Source organism: Besnoitia besnoiti, chromosome I (assembly GCF_002563875.1).
Source record: "Besnoitia besnoiti strain Bb-Ger1 chromosome I, whole genome shotgun sequence".
Classification (NCBI taxonomy): domain Eukaryota; phylum Apicomplexa; class Conoidasida; order Eucoccidiorida; family Sarcocystidae; genus Besnoitia; species Besnoitia besnoiti.
In genome coordinates this window covers 3,161,611-3,181,150 of record NC_042356.1, presented here as the reverse complement: position 1 = coordinate 3,181,150, position 19,540 = coordinate 3,161,611, and the positions used below count along the sequence as shown (strand labels likewise).

At 57.0% G+C, this 19,540-nt stretch overlaps 4 protein-coding genes across 4 annotated transcripts; 2 read left to right on the top strand and 2 right to left on the bottom strand.

Moving 5' to 3' along the window:
* Nucleotides 1–3,062: 3,062 nt before the first annotated feature.
* Nucleotides 3,063–5,262, top strand: BESB_004750 (subtilisin SUB7; the record flags this gene model as incomplete). Its single annotated transcript, XM_029359230.1, has 3 exons — nucleotides 3,063–3,325; nucleotides 3,584–4,923; nucleotides 5,078–5,262. 3 exons carry the CDS (start codon nucleotides 3,063–3,065, stop codon nucleotides 5,260–5,262), a joined length of 1,788 nt encoding a protein of 595 aa, XP_029222143.1.
* Nucleotides 5,263–7,199: 1,937 nt separating this feature from the next.
* On the bottom strand, nucleotides 7,200–11,893 carry BESB_004740 (uncharacterized protein; the record flags this gene model as incomplete). Its single annotated transcript, XM_029359229.1, has 6 exons — nucleotides 7,200–7,445; nucleotides 7,932–8,060; nucleotides 8,648–8,795; nucleotides 9,392–9,547; nucleotides 10,350–10,644; nucleotides 10,963–11,893. The coding sequence occupies 6 exons, from the start codon at nucleotides 11,891–11,893 to the stop codon at nucleotides 7,200–7,202; spliced, it is 1,905 nt and encodes a 634-aa protein (XP_029222142.1).
* Nucleotides 11,894–12,935: 1,042 nt separating this feature from the next.
* Nucleotides 12,936–15,128, top strand: BESB_004730 (SRR1 protein; the record flags this gene model as incomplete). The annotated part of the gene is made up of 1 exon (XM_029359228.1): nucleotides 12,936–15,128. One exon carries the CDS (start codon nucleotides 12,936–12,938, stop codon nucleotides 15,126–15,128), a length of 2,193 nt encoding a protein of 730 aa, XP_029222141.1.
* Nucleotides 15,129–16,840: 1,712 nt separating this feature from the next.
* BESB_004720 (uncharacterized protein) lies at nucleotides 16,841–18,554 on the bottom strand (the record flags this gene model as incomplete). The annotated part of the gene is made up of 3 exons (XM_029359227.1): nucleotides 16,841–17,173; nucleotides 17,681–17,864; nucleotides 18,334–18,554. The coding sequence occupies 3 exons, from the start codon at nucleotides 18,552–18,554 to the stop codon at nucleotides 16,841–16,843; spliced, it is 738 nt and encodes a 245-aa protein (XP_029222140.1).
* Between the last annotated feature and the right edge of the window lie 986 nt (nucleotides 18,555–19,540).

The following is a 19,540-nucleotide window of genomic DNA, read 5'->3' as shown; positions in this document are numbered from 1 at the left end:
CAAAGATCGCTCCACAGCTCCACACAAAAGAGGTCTGCTGGTTGTTCCGTGCACACTGCACATACTCGCGTGAGTGACTTGCCAGTCGGCGTCCCTCCGCGAGAGTGTGAGCACGCGTTGCTTTTCGGGTGGTAAACCCTGCGGAGGGAGGGCACGGGACTTCTGCGCATGTGTAACGCAGAGTCCGTAACCGCGGCACACGTGAAGTGGAGTTTTCTGCACACTGACGCTGCTGAATCAAGAAATTCATTCGCGAGACGAGAAGGACTGGAAGCCCCGCACACCAGCGGGCCCAAAGGCGAACGCCTTTGGGCCCGCTGGTGTGCGGGGCTTCACGTTCCGACTGTTCGTTTGAGAGAGGAGTCAGAATTATGCTCAAATAAAGCGTAGGAGCGTCAACGCCGACCGGAAAATTCTGCACACGAAGGACGCCCGCAGAGACACCTTCTGGAGGTCAATGCCTCGGGTAGTTTATTGGAGGCGCGCAGCAGGAAGGGCGCAGGAAGGGCGGTCACAAACCACTGGGGGCACGAGTTATTGTTGCAGAATCTTCTGCAAATAGGTGTTTGGCGTAAGGTCTAGGAAGCGGGCTAGCGTGCCTTCACGACGTCTTGACTGACGCAGGAATGCTGCTGCGGCTCGCCAAATCACAGTCTTCGGACGGGAAAGTCGTTTATTCCACGACTCTCTTCTGAAGGAGGGCGCCTAAGACGAAACCACACATTACCAAGTGCAACACGCGGTAGAACTGTTACTACCGTTCTTGAACCTTTTTTTTTTGTCGGTGGACCTCTCCCTCTCAGACAAAAAAAAACTCTCTTGTGAATGGAAGAACTGGAAGATTCCCTCACAGCAGCTCTCATTAGATGTGATTTCCCTAGTACGTCACGAGGCAATGAGTGTTGCTGCTCGCGCGGTTCAAAAGCCTGGTAAGAAGCGTTGGGTGCGGAGTTGTGGGCTGCCGCCCATTGCCCCTGCAAAGTATGGTGTTCAGGAGTGTTCCGCAGCCTCAAATTGCGGTAATATCTCGAGCAAATTCCTTCCCGTGTTCACAGGACTCCCACCGCGCTACCGGTCGCACGCAGCAGACAATCGCAGACGAGGCGTCAGCCAAGCCAGCGTCAATGCACCTCCACTAAATCCCCAAAAAGGATTCACAACATTCTTCGATAATTGCCAATTGTGCCTCGTGCTTCACGCAGACCTCTGGTTCATGCACAGCTAACACGGCGCCCTGCTCCGTCGTTCCCTCAGGACAGTCATTCACGTCTTCGAGCAGAATTCCGAGAATAGCTACCTCAATGAACGCATGCTAATAGGCCTCGATCCTACCCGTTCGTAGACTGCAGAAGATGCGAGTGAAGTTGACGATGCTTGCAAGGGCGTCGCCGACTATGGGAGGGGAAACGTTTCTGAACGAGAGGATTTCCAACCGAATCCACACGACCTCAAAAGCGAACCAAGACGCTCACCCGGGTCGGCAGAAACATTCCAGTGACTGGAAGGCAGCGACAGAAGAACGTGCTTCCCGTTAGCTTGTTTCGGTCAGCCGTTCTCAGCTCCTCTCCCGCCGACCACAGCACATGCTACGCGCGCTTGGTGGGAGGCAGCGATTTCCTCAAAAAAGCATTCCTCCCGGAATATATCGCGGCGTAGATGGCGTGGCAAGAGTGTCAGGGCAGTGTACGGCCTGATGCTTCACGCAGTTCGAGTTTTTCCCTGTTCTTGGCAATAGCACGCGAGGACCGGTTTCCGACGGAACACCGCGGGTTCTTGGTCTCGAACGGTTTGTCTCTTGTCTCTCCTTGGCGTTTCCACCTCTCCCCCTGCGTTTTCAACTGAGAGGCGACGTTGATTTTTGAATTGACCTGCCTGGCTCCTCAACGACAGGACGACACCCACCTCTCTAGGTAAGCTCTGACGTCGGCTCACCAGAGAGCCCCGTTCTGGACCTGCATGAAGCTTAGTCGGCTGCGGTGTGATCGTGAGATCCGGCAACTGGTGAAATTGTAGTAGTTTACGCCTCGCGACGTGTTCGCTGCCGAGGCGGGGGGCGAACAGTTGCGGCCTTTGTTGGGGTACCTAGAGGGCCATGTGTGAGCAGGGAAAATGCCAAGGCGGGAAAATATTTCGCTATCCTTCCCTCGACGTGGTTTGTGGGCAAGGTTCATACTATTCAGTTTTCAAATACAATCGGCTACCAGCGAAGGTTGAAGTGGCTCAGGTCATGCATGCTTCGGTTGCAGTTGGCAATCTCCAGTCCACCAAGAACACACGAAGGCATCGATGCATTTATGTGTAGAATACAGACTCATTTGGCCTTCCGTCGTGAGATGGTTCTTCCTTCGAAATAGTACACGAAAACGAACATTCACTAAAAGCAGTATGCGACCTAGTGGACATGCCTGGAGATGATTCTGTGGCGTTCGTCGGGAGAAGACTCTAAATCTCAAGAGGCAGCCATCGAGCGCATGCTTCAAGATGATGCCGCAACTCCTTGCAGTGCATTCCTTGAATATGGTGCGGTCGCGATTGTTGCTGTGGAATTGTGGATTACGCGCGAATCAGGAAATGAACCTTCAGACTTTCCACTTTAGCTGGGAGGGAGGATCTCAAACTTGTTGGATGGCTTGTAAACTGGCATCCAGGCAGGCTCTACTCACAATCCGCCGTGACACCTACAAGACTGGACTGCTGACAGAGCCCAGACTCTCCCCTAGTGTGTACAGTGCTGGAAGCGTGCGACACGTTGGAATGCGGCTCCATGTTTCAAGCATGACAGCGCGGTCCTCTCTTTGGGTGCCCATCGCAAAATGCCTCGGCGGCTTTCTTGGGCCGCTAAATATGGTTGAGTGTAGCTGCGTTACTGTGTGGGGTTGTGGTTACACATACATGCATCTTTACGTCGACGTGAAAACTCTCGTGGGTTAGGGCTGAAGTGTGCTGGTACTGTGCGCCAATATTGTCTCCGCGTCAGACGTGCTGTCTCGCAGGAAAGCTCCAGTTGCTTTCGCAACTCCCGCCGCCAGATCACTGATTCACCTCGGACGTCCGTCTGAACGATGGCTGCTTTTCGAGGTCGAGGCCTTCTCGCCTCCCTTTTGTCATCCCTTTTTCTAGAGTTGCTGCTAACGGACGGCCCTGCATCAATCATCGCGTCTGACACTGTGAATAATCCAAATGGAAGAACCCTTCTCTTAACGTACATGCCCGAGTGTGTAAACAGTGGGGCGACAGAGAGGGCTTTACGGCGGACCCTCTCTCGGGCGGCTGCCCGAAAGAGATCCGAAGATTCGGATATCGTCCAGCTTGAAAGCATCGACGCGTGAGTGTCCCACGACAACCTCAAATAAAGGGTATATCGGCCACGACGACCAAAGAGTGACATTGCTCCACATGTCGCAACCAAAAGTGCGGCACGGTAGCTATGCAGCACAGCGACCACGGCCCACAAATGAACAAGCTCGTCTTCACTGTGTGTCGTCAAGAGGCAACGAGTGTTTCGGTAACGATTGACAGCGATGTGTATCCTTGGGGCACAGATACCAAAGACGGGTTTTCTGTGTCTCTCGTTGCGTTACAGCGCGTATGAAAGGAATCCCGTGAAGTCCCATGTGGTAAATGAGTATGATGCGTATCGGACGAAGCTGATCTCCTTGGAGTCTGTGAAACATTCTGAGCAAGCAGGCGAGGGCGGCACCTTTGAGCCTATGGACTGCAGCATCTCCGAGGAATCTCTCAAGCGTGTCGGAGTCGACGTTATAGAACTGAGAAACTGTGTGTTGGTCGACGGAGAGGATATCAAAGAAGCTCTGGAGTTCGACCCTTGCGTGGCATCTGTCGAGTTCGACCAGGAGTTCTCGATTGACGCTCTGCACCCTCCGGCTCACGCGGACGCCAGCGTCGAAGGAAGTCAACACGAAGAGGACGACTCAGAGGTCGAGTCTGACGCGCCAGTTTCCGGTCTTTTCTCAAGACGGCGAACCCCGCCCTCTTCGTTGTCGGCGGGGAAGCCGGCAAGGACCGAGCCTCCTTTCTCCTTTTCCGGCGGCGCGTCTGACGATGTGGAAGTGAACTACTGGAGAAACAAGTCGGGGCTTAACGACGCTCTGTATGACTTGGCTGACTGCGATCCTCAGCGCGTCGTTGCAGTGATTGACACGGGTGTCTCATACACCCATCCGGCTCTCGCGAAGAACATGTGGGTGAATATAAACGAGATCCCTGGGAACGGAATCGACGACGACCGGAATGGCTTCATCGACGACGTCTACGGTTTCAATTTCCGCGACAACAAAGGCGACCCAATGGACGACCACGGTCACGGCACACATGTGGCTGGAATCATCGGCGCAATGAAAGCTCCGAATCCTCGTGTCCAGGGCGTCTGCGGACGCACCAGCATCGCGGGCCTGAAGTTCATGGGTTCCAACGGAAATGGCTCGACATCTGATGCCATCAAGGCACTCAACTACGCCGTCCAGATGAGGATTCCACTGAGTTGCAACAGCTGGGGCGGGCCGACTTGGTCCGAAGCTCTCATTGCGGCGTTGGAAGCTGCCGAGAGTGTTGGGCACCTGTTCATAGCAGCAGCTGGCAACCAAGGACGAAACACTGACGAGATTCCTCACTATCCGGCGTCCTATCGACTCCCGAATGTGATCAGTGTCGCAGCTACTAACTCGGAAGACCAGCTCGCACCTTTCAGCAACCGCGGCGAGTCCACCGTGGATGTCGCGGCACCAGGAGTCAAGATCCTCTCCACGTTTCCGCCCGACCAGTTCCGCGAGCTCTCTGGAACGTCCATGGCCACCCCGGTCGTCGCGGGCGTTGCCGCCATGCTCATGTCACTCCCGTTTACGGATCCCAAACAAATCAAAGAAGCGATCGTCAGCGGAGTCGACAAAATGCCCGCAGCAAAAGGTAAGCAACAAGTTCTGAGCAGACGCAACTTGAGCAGCTCTCGTTTAGCCGCCATGCCGCTATCTCGTTTCCTCTATTGCCCGTAGCCGCACGCGGCACACGAAAACCCCATTGTTGTGGCGCTAGACTGCAAACGTGCCTTTTACGCCCGCAGGACTCGTGAAGTCTGGAGGGCGTGTAAATGCCAGTAAGTCCGTCTCGTGGCTGGCTAAGGAACTGGGACTGGAGACGGAGATAAAGAATCGGCAGAAAAAGAATGACGAGGAACCGCTCGAGGACGAGGGAGACGACGAAAGTGAAGTCGATCAGATCCAGGGGTTCCCTTCTATTACGCCGTAGCCTGTAAGCCCGAGGGGACTAAGGTGTACGTCTGTGTGTTTTTTTTTGGATTAAGGTGTACGCCCGTGAGTTTGTTTTCGTTTTTCGGCTTCGCTTCGCACGGCGCACGCACCAGATTCCCCATTTTTGTGCTCCCCCCCGTGCATGTTCCTGCCAGTAAATTTGCCGACACCTGTGACCCGGTAGCGGGAAAGCAAATAGGTACGTGAGCGCGGATGTGTAGATTCCTTGAGAGATAGCAGGCGTCGAAAACCCCATCAAAGCGGTTTGCGCGGCGCAACTCCTGAATTGCATGCATATAATTATTACTATCACCATTTTTACAATAGAGATGTAGCTGCATACCGTTCGGCGCACCTGCCGACTTGCGTCGGTGACCTCGAAGCGTTGCAACTGTTCCACGCATCCCGCTGTACTCTTTCGAGGAAGCTCAGGAGCCGAAGACTGTGGATATGCATCAGCCCTGGCCGCCACCTGCCAGTCGCCTACGCCTCACGCAGCTTGTCGCCCTCCGTGTGCGTTTGCTTTTCTCCAGCGCCCTATCCGGGCAGCAGCGCCTTCGCTTTCTTTCTGGGAATGGATTTGGGATTCGGGTTCGAAGATGCGGACCCACAGGTTAAAAGACTATGAGTTCATTTTGACTGGCGTCATCGAGACAGAGCCGTTTTCAGGGCGAGTGATGGATCTAGGGGTGCCTTCGGATCTGCGAGATACGGGCGTTCCAGGCCGCCCTCTGCGCGGGAAAGCATGTGAGCATGCGTGGGAGGTGACTATCCGCGTGTGTGCATTCGTACGTCCATACACTCTCGCGAGCGAGAATGGACTGGGAAATTCAGAGGATGCCGACGTGGTGACCGAAAGGAGGTGGTACTGAAGTGCTGGTGCTGGCCTTAGAAGAGAGGCCATACAATGTGTCAATGTAGATTCGGCCATACAATGTGTCAATGTAGATTTTTTCAGGTGGAGCGCTACGGTCTCTGCGTTGCCCTTTTCTTTGAGAACTGCAGCCACAGTCAGCCTGTTCTCCCTCGTTTGTCGAACTGTGTCAATCGCATGCACACAACTCTCAGCGGAAACCCGTAAACGTATTCTGGCCAAAGACACAGGAGATAGTCTAGTTTTGTTCGCCACAGAGACAGGCGTCTACGGGGAACTAGAGATCACTCCGCGGGCCGACCGCGACATCCTCGATTGACTGTGCCCAGTTCCCAGAGTCAACGGAATCTCGTGAGAGAGCCCAGTCTAGCGTCTGCGCTGCCCCTAGTCGCCCGGCGTCTCGAGCATCACGAGAAACGCTCAGGCGATTCGGGGTCGGCTCTTTAGAGTCGGCAGGAGACTCAGCGAGGCGTGTGGCGGGCGCGAGTTGTACCTCTCCTGAGGAACGAGACGCGCGGTGCAGACACAGAAAGTGCATGCTTCAGCGTTTGCAAGGCGCGTTAAAGCGAACGCCGATGCAGACGGAAACCCGACCTCGACCGACGACGCAAAGGTAAATCCCTTTCCGGCAGGCCTCTGCGCAGCAGGTCTCTTGGCTCAACACACTACAACACGTACACCCCACACCTTTCCCCCCCCACTCCACGAGCTCCTCAACCGGCCGTGGCGCCGGCCCCACTCACCGGCGACCTTGGTGTCGAGCTGATAGTCGGGGGGCTAGCACCCGCCGGCCTCTCCCTAATCTTTGTTTCGTAATTCAAAGAAGCACAACAGCCTTTTCCTGGTGCACCCGCGGAACTGCGCGAGGCGCGCTGTGCATCGCGCACGCGTCGGTGTTCCCCACGTAGGGCGCGTCACGCGAGCACACCCGCCGCCGCAGCCTCGCGAGCGCCACCCAGTCATACGAGCTTGCCCTCCGCGAGCTCTGAACTGCGACGAACTTGAGGACGGGCGTGCACCCGGGGCGTAATGCCAGCAACATGAGCCTGGGGCAGAGATCGCTACTCATCCAGCGGGCCGTCTAGATCGTCGTTGCCGCTCGAGTCATCTCCGCCGCCCTCCATGGGATAGTGGGGGGGCGGAGGTCTGTCTTCCTCTTCGTCCATGTCCTCTGCGATATCGTCTTCCACGCTCAGGTCCTCCGCAGGCTCATGCGTGCGGTAAAGCATCGCGGTGAGCCACCACTGGAGAATTACCGCCGCCGAAACAACGCTCTCCGCGCGTAGTCCCAGGGGCAGCCGGCCGATCTGACAACGTACCCGCCACAGACGCCAGCGAACAGAAATGAGTCTGCACGTCCAACTGCAGACACGTGTGTGCGTCGCCCTCCACAGAGCCCGGAATGCACAAGCAAGTCAACGCGCACCTCTCCACGCATCCGGCTCCCTCGCTCCCCAAATACAGTTACATATATATATATATATATATATATATATATATATATATATATATATATATATACGTGTTTATGTATATTTACCTCTTTTCCCCCGTTCCGGACTAGCGAAAAGTCGCCAAACGCACAACGGCGCATGTGCACAACGTGCGTGGAACCCAGCGTGCGTAGGTCGCCGCAAAGACGGATCGGCATACACTCCTGCGTCGCATCAGTGTAGGCGCCCCAGGAGTGCGCGCCGCGCTATCCTTGAGCAAAAACGGCACACGACTATAATGTATTTAACAGCGCTCGGCGCCTACTCGACAGTGATATGTTCAAAGCGAAGCGCGCTCACCGCGGAAAGCAAGGCCGAGGCGCTGATGACGCCGAGGCAGCCGTGAAGAGCGAGCAGACCGCCAGTCCACAGCAAAGTCCGCAAGCTCGGAGGCTGGAAACGCTTTGTCGCCCTCTCCGCCTCGGGGGCCTGCCACGCCAGTCAAACAAGAAATCCACACACGCCTGGCAACCAGTTGACGCCGCGAGTCGCAAACCCTTAGACATCTCGATCTGCAAGCCACGAAGATGCTAAGGGTTGCACGTCCGCAGCTTCAGACCGGCGGCCGGCCTCGCGATTGGTCGGCATACAGGGGCGTACATATACACATATACATACATACTTGCATACCTACATACCTACATAGATACATACGTACAAACATACATATACATACATACCTACACACTTACATACGTACATACATACATATATGCACGCATATATGCAGTGTCAGGCAACTTGCACGCATCAAGAAGGCGCGCTGCGCCTGCCTTGTGCCTCGGGCGTTCAGTCTGCATGGCTGCGGCTAACCGCGCTGAGGCCGATGGGCGTATCGACAAGCCTTCGAAAACCTGGAGAGGCCGCCAGGCATATACACTGAGCTGCGCGCGGAAGATACGAGATGGAGGAAAGAAGGCGAAGACAGAACGTCCGCGAGTTGAGAGGCGCCCATGCAGGCACCACCGCGCAAGTCAAGGCACATGCCTCCTTTGACTCAGCTGGTCGCAGCGTACCGTCAATCCGTCTTTCCTCGCCATCGTGCTGGCGGCCAAACCAAACGCAGTTGTCAAAGCAGGCGTGATAAGTTTGGGCGACGACAAGCTCGCGAGCGACAGAGGCACGAAAAAGCCTCCGGTCGACCACAGGCGCTCAACCTCAAACCTGCGCACAGAGCGAAGAAAAGGGCTGCATTGCGGAAGCTCACTTCGAGTCCGGTCGGATTCCTACGAAAGAGTCTCGTATATAAGGCCGGCGGTTTTCTCGAAGCCACTTCAGAGCTCGTCACCACTGTGTTCGCCGGGGCGCCTTCCCAAGCGTTCACACAGGGCCGTAGAATGTGCCTTGGAAGAAGCAAAGAGATGCGTGTGTAGCCTCCTAACACGGCAGCCTACCGCAAAACTGAGACTTTGCCGGTTGGTGCGCACAGCCACGAGACACAAGTCCTGACAACATGCACGTAGCTACATGTACACATACAGCTATATATATATATATATATATATATATATATATATATATATATATATATATATATGTACGTATACGCGTGAATGCGCTTCTAGCGCTTGCTTAGAGGCCAGTCGGCATATGTAAACTGTGCATGTCGCAGTGGAAGCCTCCAGCGACGGCGCGAGGGAGCTGTTTGGACCGCGGGCCCAATATATCAATCTACTGAGAGAGAAAAGGTGACTCGCTGCAGCGCCTCCGCTGGCGTGGAAGCGGAGAGCGTGAACCCATTAACGGGTCACTGCTGCTACCTGCGAAAGAGGCCCTCGGGTCGCGGGTCCCGATCGAGCTTGGAAACGTCTCTGAAGACGCCACTCCTGTCGCCCAGCCCCATCATGATGTCTTTGATCTCCTTCGGCGCGTCGACTTGGCTCATGTAGAGAGGATCTTCTTCGCTAGGGAAGCCGCTGAAGACACACCCGCGCGGACGGCAGACGATGACGAGTCGAATCGCCCGCGCAAACAAATCCCCAAAAAACCTACACCTGCATGCCCCTCCACGCCCAGCAGCCTGTTGAGGGTTTCTCACACACGCTGGCACGCCATATGGCCAAACAAAGAACGCGCGGACACCTTGCAGGCCTGCCACCGCCCTCAGCTCGTGCATGCGAGCTAAAATTTGCTGTGTATCGTTGCTGTCGACATCCGCTGCATGTCGGAAGTCTGATCCTCTCCGGCTTCGAAAGTCAAAAACCTCCACGCGTTCGCGCCGACTCAGACTCTGGCGAGCACGCGGCGTTCACAGGCAGAAAGCGACAGCTGCCGAGACAGGGCCACGACTTCGCAACCTGATCCGTTGTGGGCTCAAGAGTCGACAACGGCGTCAAGTCACAAACGCCCCCTATTGCGACTGTAAGCTTCGGCCGCTTGGGCTCCGCCGCGAGGAGAACTGCCGAGGATCGCATGCACCGCCTTCCAGCGCTCCGACGCTTCAAACGCCCCTATAAGATATAAGGCGCTTGCGGCTACGGTTTACAGTTTAGGGTTTGTGATAATAAGGGCGCTACCAATGACAGTCAAGAAGATCTCCAACGACAGTCCAAGTCTCTAACAGACATTTTACCTGCAACTGGATGGAGCGTAACAAACCTCCAGGCAAGGAACTCAGTCCTCCGCCCGCGAGCTGTTCAGGGCGCCCACGAGCGCCTTCAGTGGGCGCCTCTGTGTCTGCGTGTTTCACAGAGGTACGCAAGGGCGCGGTGGGCGTACCTGAACCACTCGAGGTCGCTCACTGAGCGTTTGGAGCGGCCGAAGGTCCACGCGAGGGCTCGCCGCCACCACGGGCGACCTGCCTCGGCGCGGTGAGTGTCGTATTTGCGGCAGATCGCGAGGAAGTCCTGATTGAATCGCTTGCCGGCGACCTGCTCAAAAGCCTCCTGCATGCGCGTCTGTTTCTTTTCGTCTTCCAGCTGGTCGTGCTTCACCTGAAACGCCTGCTGGACCTCCCACCAAGGCGCCTCCGGAGACACGCCGAGCTCGCGGTAAAAGGCGAGATCGGCTTCCGCTGCAGACGCGAGACAAGCACCCCGGAAAACACCGTGCAGGAGGCGGGCACTCGCAGAGCCGCACAACACACAGGGCGCAAAAAACCGGAAGATCTGTGCTCTGCAGACTGGGCTACATGGGCAACACGCAACCGGCACAGTCGAGGGAAAAGGGAAATGCAATAACGCAGCGCACACAGTGCACCCTTGTCCCGTGAGGCCGCAGCGAGTGGAGCTGCGGGAGCGAAGAGACGCCTCGCGAGCCGAAGAATCTGCAGTGAGGGAGAGAGAGGCGGGTATCTTTTTCTCTGCGAGTTCAGTTCCGACTGGCCACGTACTCAGCGTCAGACTCGGCGGCGGGCTGCTGTCGTCTTCTCCAAGCGGCGGCCTCGGAGCGTCCGCGAAGGGCCTTCCAGCCCCGAGCCGCGAAACACCTGCGCTGCATGCGAGTGGCACGGAGCTGAGACAAGGAAAGAGGGGAGATGAGAGAGGCAGGGACTGCGCAGAAGCTGTCGACGCGAGGGGGGCGAGTGACGCATGCCGCGAACGAGCTGAAGAGGAGGCTGCAGAAGAGGAAGAAGAGGCGGTACCCGAAGAACCAGACAAGGCGCGCTGCGAACCCAGCGAGAAATGCGAAGGCGGAGATGTGACAAAAGATAAAAGCGGAGGCAGGTTAAAGCGAAGAGACGTCTCGCTGAACGACGCGGAAACGAAAGGCGCAGAAGGCAGAGAGGAGGGCGACGCTCCATGCGCGCATCGCGAGGACGCGGCGGCGCTCAAGAGAGAGGCAGGGACAAAGAAAGCGGGTTGCTTCTGTCTGGGCAAACGCGCACAAGGCGACGGAGTGCGGAGGAAACGGGGTGACGAAGGCGGCAGCCGCACTGCGAGTGGCGTTGCGGGCTGCGACGCTGGAACTCCGGAGCGGCGGCTCTCGGCAGAGCAGGAGACAGAGGAGATGCGACGAAGAAAGACAGAAAAGAGGCCGACCCAAAGGCAGCAACGGAGGACCCGCCCCACATTCCCAGTAAACGCGCGGTGTACGTACACCGGGGTTGCGCAGTCGGCGGGTAGACACGAGTCTGCAGAGGCGAGCGGCGGGGTGGAAGAGGAGGCTGAAGCAAAGCAGCAGCACGAGGAGTCTCGCGTGCTGCTGTCTTCAGTGGTCGTGTTGACGGCGGAAGGCGACGAAGACGGGCGGGCGATCGGCGGCCGCGCCTCGCGGGTACTTCTTGAGGGATTTTCCTTGCCTTCCATGGCTTGCCAAGTCATTTTTTCAAGTGTGCTCAACCGGCTCCATCGAGCAACAGATGAGTCAAGCTCCGGCTTGGCTCTGTCTCCTGTCGGCGTCCTCTCGCAGGGAGAAGCTCGTCAGATCGTCCAGCTGCGGAGGCAGCGCTGCGTTTGATCTTTGGGGTATTACACCTCCTCGGCTTTGCGCGCGATCGTTAGGCTCTTTCCTGTCCAGCGCGCAGTCAGGAGGTGGGGAAACAGAACTTGAAAAAGTCCAGAGAGCGCGGAAAAACCGGTAGCGGTGACTAAACTCTGAGACGAGATAAGCGGACGAGGAGACAGATGGCGAGCACCAAGGGGACAGCGGGGTTAACGACCCCCAGGCAGGGGCCCGCGAAGAAGACGGGAGGAGGCAGAGGTTTGAGGAGGAACAGCGCGCGAAATAGAGGAGAAAGGAGACAAGCGGGCAGAAATCACTAGCAGAGAGAGGAGAGTGCGGAGCAAGACACGCGAAAAGAACGGGCGATGCGCTGGCGCGGTGTGCTGCGCAGCGTCCGTGAGACAACACAGAGGTGAGCTGCAGACGACTGAAAAGGAAGAAAATTTGCGCCGTTTATGAACTGAAGGGAAATGCGAGAATAAATGGAGGGCCCTGGTGCAGATAACAACCAGAAAAGCGCCGCTGTGGCTGTCTTTCTTCCAAAGACACACTCGTCCTGTGTGTGCTGCTGTGCAAGCGACCCCGATTTTTCGCTGCATGCACTCGCACGCATGAATCGACGCGCTTCGAATTCTTGATTCCAGCCGACGACGCGAGAAAGAGGGAGCTTCCTGACAGACGCTCCAGGAATTCTTTTTGCAGATCCTCGTTTGTTTTCTTGTCACTCTTGCTGTCGTGGCCTCTCCTCCGAAGCTCTGTGAACCTGTCTCCGCGCCCCACTCTTGTCGCTGCTTTTCGCGCCTTCGGTGAAGGCAATGTGGCGCCCTGCTGACCCGCTTCTTCTCGTCGACCCCTGCGTTTCCTTGTCTTTCTTTAGTCTCTTTCGTCTCTCTTTGCCGTTTTCTTCGTCACTACCCCGCGATGGCGCTGTTTGTCCCAAGATCTCTTTCGGCGTCTGCAGAGAGCGACCCTTGGATCTACGTCGACCGGCGCAGCAGGCGAAAGGCGCGCGTTTCTTCGGCTTGCTCGCAAGTGCCAGACGCGGTGGAGGCGGCCGCGAAGGCTGCAAGGAGCGGCAGGGCATTCTCCGCGCCGAAGGAGTTTGCTCCCTCGTCTGTCACTAGCAGCATCGAAGAGGAGCCCTGCGAGCATGCAGCCGCCACCCACCTCCGACGCGGGGCGGGGAGAAGCGCGCGGCGGCAAGGGAGGGGAGACGCGGCCCTGAGCTGCGAAGCCGTGGAGCAGAAGATTCACGCGAGCATCCTGGCGTGCGCGGAGGAAGTTGAGAGATCGGAGTTCTGGCAATCCTGCGAGGCGACGCTGCTGGCGGCGATGGACGAGCTCCGCGGCGCCTCCGTCCACCCCTGCGACGCGCATATGCCTCACCCGCTCGCTAGCCCGCTCTCTCCAACTCTCGAAGCTGAACACTCATCGTCATCCGCCCCCTCAGCCGCCCTCGCTGTCTCTTCTTCCGCAGTCTCTGAAGGCTTCTCGCCCTGTCGCGCCGCGGCATGCTGCGACGCTCACGCGCCGAGCGACCGGCTGCGCGTGTCTGGTGGATCTGAGACGAGCGGAAGCCACGCGGTGCCTGTCAATCTCCCGGCGGGTTCTGCACCTTGCGATTCTCAAGAGAGCGCGCGTCGCGCTCGCGGCCGTGGCGCAGAAGGCTCGTTGCCGCGGAGCGCGGGCGGCGCCCTACAGACTTCGGGCGCGGTACTGGAGCCCTGTCTCCGTCTGCGGTCCTGTGCACTGGTCTGTCTGGGCCTTGGGAGCCCCACGGAATGCAGCGACACCGCGAGCTGTCGCTACCAGCTCGGGCTGGCGCTGCTGCTTCAGCGGCGCTTCGGCATCTCGCCTTCCCGCTGCTTTGTCGCGGACCCCGCCATGTGCGAGGTCGACTTCGCGATTCTGCAGAGACTCGGATTCTCACCGCAGGCCTCCACGGACGGCTCCACGCTCCCTGCCGCCCTTCGTCCTGCTTCCGCCTCTTCTTCGCCCCTCGCGTGCCCCTGCGCGGCACCGCTCCGAGTCTCCGCGCCTGCCGCCTCCGCGGCTGCTTCCTCTGCAGCCGCGAACGCGACTTCGTCTCCCTGCGAGGCGGCCGCCACTCCTGCGGCTGCGCACGCAGCGCCCGCGACTTCTTCCTCTTCTGTCTCTCCGACTGTCGCTTCCTCCCTGAGCCTGCATGTGCGAGAGGGCGATTTCGCGTCTTGGACGGCGGACGACGCGTTTGTGATTTACCTGCTTCCGCACTGCGACGCAGACCTCTACGGCAAGTTGCTGAGCGACGTGTTTCGCCTCTCGCCATTCTGTGCCCGCTGTCGGGAGCCCGGCTGTGCCTCCTGCGGCCGCTGTCTCCTCCGCTGCGACGGACGCGGCGCCCCACGCCCCGAGGAAAGAGACGCGTGCGGCGGCGGCCGCGAAGGACCGGGCGAGGCCGGAGCACGCGGAGGCAGGAGAAGCGGCGAGACGTGCGAGCGACGCGTAGATGCGGCGCCAAGCGCAGAGAGCGCGCGTTTCAAAGATGGCGTCGGCGCTCGGCAGGCGTCACGCGATGCTCATGTCGCCGCGTGTGGCGCAAGGCGTCTGCGCGACGAGGAGGCGAGGCTGCGGCGCGCGAATTGTATTTTCCGCACGAGTGCCCAGTCTTTTCTCCTCATTGGAAACGCGTTCAGCTCCTACGACATGCGGCGCGCTCGCTTCGCACCCTTTGACTTCTCCGCGCACGTCCCTGCTTCTTCCCCCTCCTCACCTTCGTCTCCTCTCTCCCCTTCGGCCGCTCTGTCTGCTTCTTTCTCGCCTTCCTCGGCTTCTTCGGCGTCGCTGGCGCTCGCTGAGGCTGCTTCGCCGCGGTCAGGCCTGCTGGCGCCGAGCCGCGCTGCGCATCTCTTGTTTTACTTCTCAGAGTTTCTGCGGGAGCGGCCGCTGTCGGGCGACTTCGCGCCCCACCCGCGGGCCTTCAACGACCTGGCGGTCGCGCACGCAGACCTGGGCAGATTTCCCGCCTCCTGCGCAGGTTTCTGGGCCCACGTGCAGCAGAGACAGCGCGCGGAGGCGGCGACGCAAGGAAAGAACCGGGTGAAGCGCCGCGGCGAGCGCGCGCTTCAAGCCTGAGCCCGCGTTGCGCTGCCGGTTTTGGGGTGGCGAAGACCGAGACGAGCGCGCAGCATCGCACGCGGCTCACGAGGAGCGCGGCCTTAGCTTGCGACGTGCACCCTCCGCCTCCTGAACGGGCGCCTGGTTTCGCCTCGAGAGGAACGCAGGCGGCGCGTGTGGGGTGCAGACCTGTTCACGAGGCCTGCGCCAGGCCGCAGGATTCCCAAGCTTGAGCTGCGACTGGTAGATGTGTATATGTGTGTATATGCGTATTTATGTATAGACGTATATATATATATATATATATATATATATATATATACGCATATACATGTAAACGTAGGGTATATATATATATATTACCGTATACATATATGTATGAATATATGTACAAATATAAATATATATAAAGTCGTGGAAAGGTAGGTGCATTGGGTTTGGGGTGTACGTTGGTGCATGCGAGCGAATCTGCGCTTGTGTGCTGGCGCAGATGTCTCAATTCAAAGAGGAGGCTTTCCTTTCTCCTCGCTGTTTTCCGTTGCTTACGAGTGGGGCGTGAGCGTGAAGCGACCTGGCGAAGGAGTCAGAGGGCTTCTTCTTGATACTCCCCAGCGCGATTTCGGCTTCGGATGCCCTCTGTTTCGTGTCTAGGCTGCTGCAGAGTCTGTGGCGAATGCTGTTTTACTCCTCTTTTTGAGACGCGTCTCTTCAGCGGCTTCAGGTCTCCGCTGGACTGCCCAGAGAGCTCGCCGTGTGCAGATCCGTGCTAGTTCTGTAAACAGGCGGTCCCGTGGAGTTCCGGTGTCACGCGTCAAAAGCTTTTGGACTCCGCAGTGAAACCCGACGCAAGGGTATCGCCTGCAACGCCCGCGGTGTGGCGCCCTCCACGCATCTATACACTGCCCTGAATCCGCTTCAGACACGAGAACACTCTTCGGCGCTTCTAGCGTCCTCGCAGACAGCGTGCCGCGCAGAGATTCGCCAGTCTGACTCTCTGCATTCAGCGTAATCCTACGCTGTATGACGACTTCTCACTTTCCGGTTCGCTGTGTGGAGTGCTCCCCTTGTCGTCTTTCGAGAAGACCTGCGGGCGCAGGGGTCGCGCATCGTCGAGAGTGGATCTTCAGCGTCGCAGCTCTCTCGCGTTTCGCGCGGGCTCGAATCCTACTGGGCTCGTGATGCACGCTGTGCCGTGCGTGGCGCGCGCACTAAATGAGAGCTTCAAATGACTCGAACCAGGAAGAAAGACTGAAGTCCGGTACGCGTGGTATGGACATTTGAAACAGAGGAAGGCCGCGAGCAGAGACACGCAGGCGTCGCCGCGACGCAAGGCTGACAGAAGGGACCAGCGCGCATTATAAAAGACGCACACAAAGCGCGAAAGGAGGAAACATCGCCTCCGCGAGCCCCATGCATGCGCCAGGAAGAATGCGAGACGAAAACGCCACTCAGCCCGCGAGCCAGCAACTGAAGGCGACCTCGCGGACCCAGCTTCGCACTTCTCTTGTTTGACGGGGTTTCAGCAAAAACGTATCCAGGAATAAAACTCAGAGACACAGCTGTCTCCAATATCCGCACACATGCACGCACGTGGGCACTATGTCTACACCCACATGTACAGATTTATAAATATAGAGAGAGCTAGATAGAGAAATAGACAGGTACGTAGACAGATAGAGCTACGTATATTTATGTGTGCACGTGTAAATACAGATACAGGCGTATATGTTTTAGGGTGACGTGAGATCGATTCGCTTCGTGTCGAAAAGCTTCACGAGTTCTTCCTCCTTCAAGCCTTTCCCCCATTTCGCGCATTTGCCGTCTTCCAGGGCCAGGAGATCGCGCAGGGACTGAACCTCCAAGACGAGCACCACAAGACGCTCGAGTCGCAGATGCAGAACGCGGAGTTCACTCAGCGTCCACGAGCGACTCGCGGCGCTCTGCGGCCGGTAGTACCTCCGCACGAAGGCCGACAGCGACAGCAACCTCCCCTGCCTCCTCTCAACCTCCTCCAGGATGTCTGCCGCCGTGACGTGCAGCGGATCGCTGGTCGCCAGCGACTTCTGCACCAGTCGACACGAAGAAAGAGAATCGACGGGAAAGCCAGGATGCAGCTTAGGCGAGAGACGACACACGTAGACTCTTGCAAGGCCTAAGGCGCAGCGAACTGAAAGTCTGAGAGAAAACGAGTCGTGCAGAGGAAAGCATGAACTTGAAGCCACGACGACGCCTGACGCGCGCATCTCACAGTACAGGAAACACCCCAAGAAAACAAACACAAACAGGGCTCAGAGCAAGAGTTTGCAGGAACAACCAGTCCCGCACTCGATATCCGTGAAGCGCGATACACTCACTCATGCGTGGACGAGCATGCGCGGTTCATTCTCCGTCCTCATGATGCCCCCATTTATATGAATCCACATACATACGCATACACATGTATATACACATACATGTAGGAATGCATATATGTATCTCTGCATGTGTGTACAGCTGCAGCTAGCGGAAGTGCGTATATAGATACACAAATATCTATAAATATATACAGGTGTGCATGTAGTTTTTCGTACCTTTGCGCCTGTGATCACGCTGAAGGCGTCCATTTCGAGGATTTGTTTGTGTAGACTCGTGAGTTCTTCCTCAAGGCGCGCGAGTTCGCTGCGTCGCTCCTCGGCAGTTGGCATCTGCAGCGGCTGAATGCAGTCGAGTCGCTGATCATCTTTGGGATCCAGGGGCGCGCCGAGACGGAGGTGGCTGCGAAAAAACGAGCTCGCGGCCAACGGTGGATGAATGAGAAAGACTCCCGACTCATATACAACTGGCGAGACGCAGAGACGCCCGACCCCACATTTGCCAGTGTCGCAGACGCCTTGCACGGAACCAGCAGACTGAAACCTTGAACTCGGCTCTCTCCATGCAGCGCGGACAACCAACCGACACACGCTACGAAGGCGGAAAATCGCAGATGCATCTCTAGTCTGCATACCTACACACCAACTGGCAGACATATATACATGCATGCATACATACAAGCATATATATGTACACATTATGTATGTATGTATGTATGTATACACGTTTTTATGTGAATCAACGGTCATAGGGATTCCAAGCGTCTCCTGCACATGTGCATGCATGTCCGCCTAAGTCCAAGCAGTTATATATACGAGTAAGTATATGAACACAAATATATACATGTGTGGCGAGGTATCTGTGTGCATACTGCTTCAGAGAGTATTTGATGACTTCCGCGCAGTAGCGGAGGTAAAACCAGCGCGGGTAGTAGGCCTTTTCCTCCGCGATACGCGTCCGCTTGACGCAGGGCTTCTCGTAGGTCTGCACAAGCAGCGTGAGTTTATGCACGTTGTTCCTACGCCCCCAGCGCTGCACATCTGAAAGCGCGACTGCCGGCGCGCTGCGCCAGACGTGTCGGTAGCAAGACATTGAGATGACCGGAAGGGAGACGATGGGGGAAAAACCGAAAAAAAAAGACCGAAAAAGAGAACGACGCGGGGCAGGGGTCCGGCACAAAGACAGCGAACTGCAGAAAGCGCCTGCAGGACACGGGGCGCTGAGAAGCGAGTGAAGAGGCGCGACGTAGAGAAGACAGGAGAGGAGAGCAGCGGCTAGGCGGCGAAGGACGACTCCATAGTTCATGTGGTAGAGGCATGCGCGTGTGTTGAGACGAAACTGCAGTCAGCCGGTCACCCAGCGCCCGCGCGCTTCGGCGCCTCTCGCCATGGTGAGACAAACAGGAATACGTCACGCGAGATAGGAAGAAGAGAGGAAGAGGAAAAAGCGAAACGAAAAGCGAACTGAGAGGCAACGAAGGTACGTAGAAGACAACAGGGATATGTGCATTGTGCGGCACGATGTCGGGCTCATGCGGACGTAGATGGGCGGGAAGTAGGCTAAAAGCCAGACAATACCTCGCACGGAACGGTCACTTTGACACCGGAGAGAAAAAAGTGAGAGAAATAAAGGCAGCAGCCACGAGAGCCAAAGAACAGAGCGAGCAGCGAAGGGTCGCAGACCTCGAACGGGAGCGGAAAGATCAGAAAACAACGTGACGGGAAAGACTGAAGCACTGCCAGGAAACCATGGAAATAGGGAGCAAAAGAACAAAGAAAAACGAAAAGACTTTTTCCAACAATCGGGGGAGCGTCAATCTGTACGCTCCCGAGAATTATTTTCCACCGCAAGAAAACGCCGAGAAGAGGAGGCGGAAAAAAGAGAAAGCCGCAGACGGGCAGATGTCAACTGTCGAGTACTCCTTGTTTCTTCATCATCTAAATAGTCGGAGAGTCGAGAAAGTTATGCTCCTTTTCTTGTTTGCATGAGTTTTTTCTCGCCGCCGCATGCCAAGTGACCTTTCGCACAGCAGTCGAGGCGTCGATTCACGGGCAGAAACGAAGCGACAGGACCGAATC